The following is a 5,502-nucleotide window of genomic DNA, read 5'->3' on the forward strand; positions in this document are numbered from 1 at the left end:
ATTTATACCTACTATTTTGATTTTACGACCAGACGACCAGACTCTAAAAAATTTTCAATTTTCAAAGAGTTATAATTTTTAAATTAGAGAATTAGTTTCTTTTAAAATCTTGCTTATGTATTGATTTTGACCAAAGGATAAATGTTTTCTTGAATTTTCATTCATGACATCTATCCTTTGAAGGGTGATCAAATGGTTCTTATTCAAAGAATTTTTGGGTGCTTTGGGCAAAAGACATTGAAGACTAGGGGAGGCTGCAAATGGGTTTTCCACTATCAACTAATAGTTGCCAAAAGCCAAATAGGATAGTCCTTCTAGCTCTTAATTTTCATTCAACACATGGCCACTGACTTCATGGATGTTTGCCAACACCGTGTGAATTCACGCAGGAGAACTTTCTTTTCCTTTTGGTGCCACATATCCTAGCTTCCTCTTTAAAAAAAAAACATAGGCTCCATCTCCAAGCCCATAGTAACGTGCCTACTGGTTCATGCAGCCATTGCAACTTCACAAAAAAAATGGAGGGTTTTTAGGTAGTGTGTGGCTGTTGGGCTTATGACCTTGAGAATGGTCATTTTACACGAAGTTCCAGTGGTGTGCAATTATTGGGGTTATGACCTTGAGTACATTGTCCTTGCACTGGCTTGTGGTAAGCCCATGAACCAAAGCTAGGGGAGTGGATACAATGAGTGCAATTACATGGGCAGGAATGAAGGGGGAGTTTTAATCTCACATCAGTTGAGTAGTGTGTTATCAAACTTATGACCCTGTGAAGATATTTTGTAATATGTATCTATGTACGTTTCACTCTATATATGTACTGAGATGGTTTTCTAGATCTTCATAATCTGAGAGAGGTTTGAGAACGAATGAATACAACCATATTCTCCATTGATAGTGAAATAGATTTCACCTCATTGTGGACGTAAATAATCTTACTAATCACGTAAATATTTACGTTCTGTGACCATGAAACTCGGATTTTTAGGTTGAACACCGTCAACAGTGAACGATGGATCATGATCAACAGAACCTATTGAGCATGGAAGAGTCAGGCTTTGGAACAGCATTTTCTTTTATCCATGCCTGTTAGGGTTAATTAGTTGTCGCTCAATTTATGTGTACATCGCAAGTTAAAAGCCCTATATATAATACAGAATTAATCAACTTGGCCTGTGCTTCTATCCACATCTGCAGAAATCATGCTCATGTAGTCAATATGCTGATAAAAGGTGCTTAAAAAAAAAAAAAAAAAAAAAAAAAACAAAAAAAAAAAAAAAAAAAAAAATTTTCCATGAACACAACCTTTATTAATGTTTTTTGTTAGAATTGGAGGAAGCTGGAGGCCCTTCTAAGCGAATGTAGTCATACAAGATCCCTTGAAAAGGGCTGATACTTCTTGATTGAGTTAAATAGATTGTATTGTCTCCTTGCACAAGTCTTGTGCTTGGTACCTCAACATTATATAGCCAATATAGACCATGAATGCCATGCCTTGCAATTGAGTTGTCCCTCCCTATCAGCCCTGTTGAAAAGTGAGGAGGGTTTGCTTTCGGGTCATTGAATCGAACCTTCAACACAAGCATAAATTGAATCAGTTCAATGGACATGGAAGTATGCACCATATAGAAGACATGGTTCAAGGTATCGGTATCGTTGGTACTTGATATCTATATCGATATCATAGCAGTGGTATCGATGTAGGGGAAGATAAAATGGTCAAAAGAAATTAATATATTGATATTTTGAGGGGTAAAATTGTCCAATCTGACTTGATACGATCAAATAGATACCAATACTGATATCTAAGACCTTGATAGAAGGTGATCAAATTCCATGCATGAAGCATTAATTCATTACAAAAAAGCACACTTTCTTTGGGCTTTCATGGGTCCCAGCCTCACAAATGAATTAAGGCTCCATACCTTGGTGTCAACTAGTGGGTCTTCTACCAAAAAAAAACTAGTGGGTCTTTATCAATTCTCATCAATTTAAGGCTCCACACTGCTATCATACTATTTAGTTAATTAAGTGTTAAATGGACTGCTCGGGACATAAACAGGTTAATCAGTCTATAAGTAGGCTATAAATGGTCGGTTTTGATCAAACACCTGTTGGGCTACTGTGGGTTGATTTTAATGGAATATTAATTGGTCTAGGCCAAACATCGGGACATTTTCTAGCCAGTTGGTCTGATTTCGAGCTTTAAACTGGTTGGTTCTTGTCAATTAAGCCTACCGGTGTGGGCTAGCTTTTGACGCCATTACCTGTAATTCAGAAACTGTGGCAGATGCAAGAGCCAGTCGCAGTTGATAGGTGGTATTGTCATTGATAGAGTCGAGTTTGAATATGACCTGCCATGTGGTTGCTTGGTATGTGTTATTGCTGTTCTTCCTGCAAAAGAAGAATCTCTCTAATTTAGAACATTAGTTCTTTCAAAAACTATATATATATATATATATATAGAACCTTGTCCATCTAGCGTTCTTATGTTCGGACATAACTAGATGTGAAAATACCCAACGTGCGGGGGCAGCTAGGTCTTTCACATCCAGCTGTATCCTCTTCCGCTGCGTGATTGAGTTTCAACCAACAATCTAGGGGATAGGGAATGCTAGAGGGACATGGTTTTTTTTTTCTCCGTATATAAACAAAGACAAGGTAGATAGAGTTTGTATAAGGATTAGGCCCAAGGTATCATACCTGGTGACCTGAGCAAAGAACCAATCTTTCCTATAGTCACTTGTGTCAACATTGAAGACAAGATCTCCATCAGGATATAATTCTGCATATCTGTCCCACAATCCATATTGCCTAAATCTGTCCAAGAGAATAAAATGTTTACTTTAACACTGGTGATTGATAAACTAGGAAATTAAGAAAAATAAAAATGTGATAAATGGTATTTACACAAGCTCTCTACACTTTATAGTGAGATGAAAGTGAACCTGTCTGGATGATTAACAAAGAGTTTGTTGATGTATTTTGGATTAGGATCAGGAACATAGAATTCCGCCGCTGAACGGTCAGGGATGCCGATCTCCCACAATGTGGGTCCGTTTCTTGGAGGTTCATATACCAGTTCACCCAGATCAAAATCACAACCTATATATATAGGGAAGGTGGAAACAAGGAGAGTAACTACTATGATAATGTGAGAACTTGTTATAATTTAGAGAATGTGTCAAAGTTCAAGCAAAAAAAAAGGAGTTTTGGGAAGACGATCAAATTTCTGCTTCGCATAGAAGGAAGAGTCACCGTATTAAATTTTCCCCTTACTTTAAATCGATGCTGAAGAGAAACAAAAGGCTATGAATGAAATGAGAAATGAAGTTGAAAATTATTTAAATAAACCTGAGGTGATGGTGACCACAACATCATATTTGTAGTCTCCAATAAAACCAGGAACCCATGCGTAAAGATTATAATCTCCAGTGCGCACATCACTTATGGAGAAGTAGCCATCAGTATCCGCTTTAGTCCAGAACTGGTAACCCTGATAAAGAATTCAAAATAATATTTTTTTACAAAAGGGATAAAAGAAACGAAGTTATTAATGTATGGGCTTGCGGGAATAGTAGAAGGCCTGGATATCCGTCGTTAGAAAAAAAAAAAAAAAATGAAGCAATTCAACAATTTAGTTAAAAATAGTGAGTCATGCTCCCACCTTGCATTCTCTTTGCCATGATCCAACCTCTCCTGGAAGAGCTAACCCGACGTAAGCCGAGTTTGCTGATATGTACCCTTCATTGATGTACCTAACAAGAGTAGTTTTTTCTCAAATGAAATTTGTCGAATAAGGTTGGTGTATATGGGATAGATTGAAAAAACTAGTCTTTAAGAAAATGGTGTCTAAGTTCTTGTCAGCCCTCACATTGGGCTAGTCACATCCGATGTGAGATTATTGTTTTTGTACGAAACACTGACAGTTGAAACTCAGTTCTACTTTTTAAATCTGATATTCTTCCTTATTAAGTTGGTTGATCTTAACAAACATAACTCTTTTTTTTTGGAAAGGAACATAACTTGGTGTATTATATATGATGATCATCTGGTTTTGTATCAAGTAATCCAATATAACACAAAAACATATTTTGCGCATAAATTTACAATTTAAGGTGCCTAAAGGTGAGGGTCTATCACATTTTTTTTTTCTTTTTTAACAATGGGTACGTAGGCCGAATAACTAGTCTCGTTGGGTCCATACTGGCTCCATAACCATATGGACCAGGTTGTACCGGGGTTGAATGAGAAACATTCAATTTTCACCGAAAGCAATGAAGAACAGTAAACACCCTCATGTGAGTGGCCCTAAGGTGGTAAGAGGAGTCAAACTTAAAACCACACGCTTCCTGAGGCAAAGATCCCTTGCCAACTCAACTGCTCCTTGGGGTTAGGGGTGCCGGCCGGGACTATCACATTTTCAAACTATGAAGTAACCATTTCGGATAAAAGGGATTAGAAGAAGGATATATACAATGTTACCTGTCTTGAACCAGTAATCGACCACTAACATTTCCTCTTTGATCCGAAGAAGGGAAATCCTCAGAGGCTGGAAAACTGTAGGGCCAACTTTGGACTTCCACCATCATCTTAAATAAACAAAAAAATTAGTTATGTTCATCATTAGCTGTGTGGTTATGTAAGTATTAGCCTATCAGGAGCTTAATTAATTGCATTAGGTTATTCCATAATTTCTAACCTGTATTTTGGCATCTTCCCAGAGTGAATGTGGATCCTCATCATCCAAAACTGTATTAAGATAGATGAAAACTGGGCCAAAAACCTTCTTCCACTGTTCGTCATCTTGGAATTTGGGCACCAGATCTTCTCCTGAGTAATGAGCACTTAAAAACATCTGTAACATTGGAGATGCCAAGTTTCTTGTTAAGGTTAGGGTTTTCATTTAGATAATGTAAGATTGTGTTTGGTATGTATTTTCGGAATACATTTTGGTTCTAGAATATGTTTTGAAAACCAATTAATTCATCACTAATTTCTCACTTCAGAATGTGTGATAGAACCCATAATCTATTCCGAGAATAAATTCAGAATATAGCCTAAATCTAATAAAATCTTACGTTTTCTACCACACAAAAATAAGGGTACATTCAGTATGCATTCCAAGAAATCATACGAAACACTATCTGTCTTCTACCCATGATCTTAAACATATAGCCACTATTTATTTTATGCATATTTGTCATCTCATCTTTTCAATCTCAATATGAGTCTCGGGAACTCTATCCCTTGAAGATCTCAACTGTAAATCATTATTAAAGAGGATGAACTATATATACATACTTTGAAAGCGTTTAAAATCTTATAGTGAACTTCATAAAATTAAGGCTGTATTTGACTTGATTTCTTAGAATCCATTATTGACCTTATAATGCATTCAAAGAATATATACACAGCGTAACATCCTTAGGGAATTTATATCACATGTGGCGCTTTCTTCTCCCCTCCCCATTCCCCCCTCCACCCTCTCCCCTCTCCCCC

General features: G+C 36.8%; 1 protein-coding gene across 1 annotated transcript in view; it reads right to left on the reverse strand.

Annotated features, from left to right (window-relative positions):
- Nucleotides 1-858: 858 nt before the first annotated feature.
- The window catches only part of LOC122067167 (probable rhamnogalacturonate lyase B), an 8,970-nt gene continuing 4,326 nt past the window's right edge, over nt 859-5,502 (reverse strand). Inside the window, exons 8-16 of the mRNA XM_042631011.1 lie at nt 4,703-4,858; nt 4,486-4,592; nt 3,668-3,758; nt 3,355-3,496; nt 2,949-3,105; nt 2,704-2,820; nt 2,268-2,394; nt 1,306-1,571; nt 859-1,191 (exon numbers count right to left, since the gene is read on the reverse strand). Of these exons, the coding sequence (XP_042486945.1) occupies nt 1,311-1,571; nt 2,268-2,394; nt 2,704-2,820; nt 2,949-3,105; nt 3,355-3,496; nt 3,668-3,758; nt 4,486-4,592; nt 4,703-4,858 (1,158 nt within the window). The 3' untranslated portion in view covers nt 859-1,191; nt 1,306-1,310. The remainder of the gene's footprint in view (nt 1,192-1,305; nt 1,572-2,267; nt 2,395-2,703; nt 2,821-2,948; nt 3,106-3,354; nt 3,497-3,667; nt 3,759-4,485; nt 4,593-4,702; nt 4,859-5,502) is intronic.

Source organism: Macadamia integrifolia, unplaced genomic scaffold, assembly GCF_013358625.1.
Source record: "Macadamia integrifolia cultivar HAES 741 unplaced genomic scaffold, SCU_Mint_v3 scaffold275, whole genome shotgun sequence".
In the NCBI taxonomy this organism is placed as follows: Eukaryota; Viridiplantae; Streptophyta; class Magnoliopsida; order Proteales; family Proteaceae; genus Macadamia; species Macadamia integrifolia.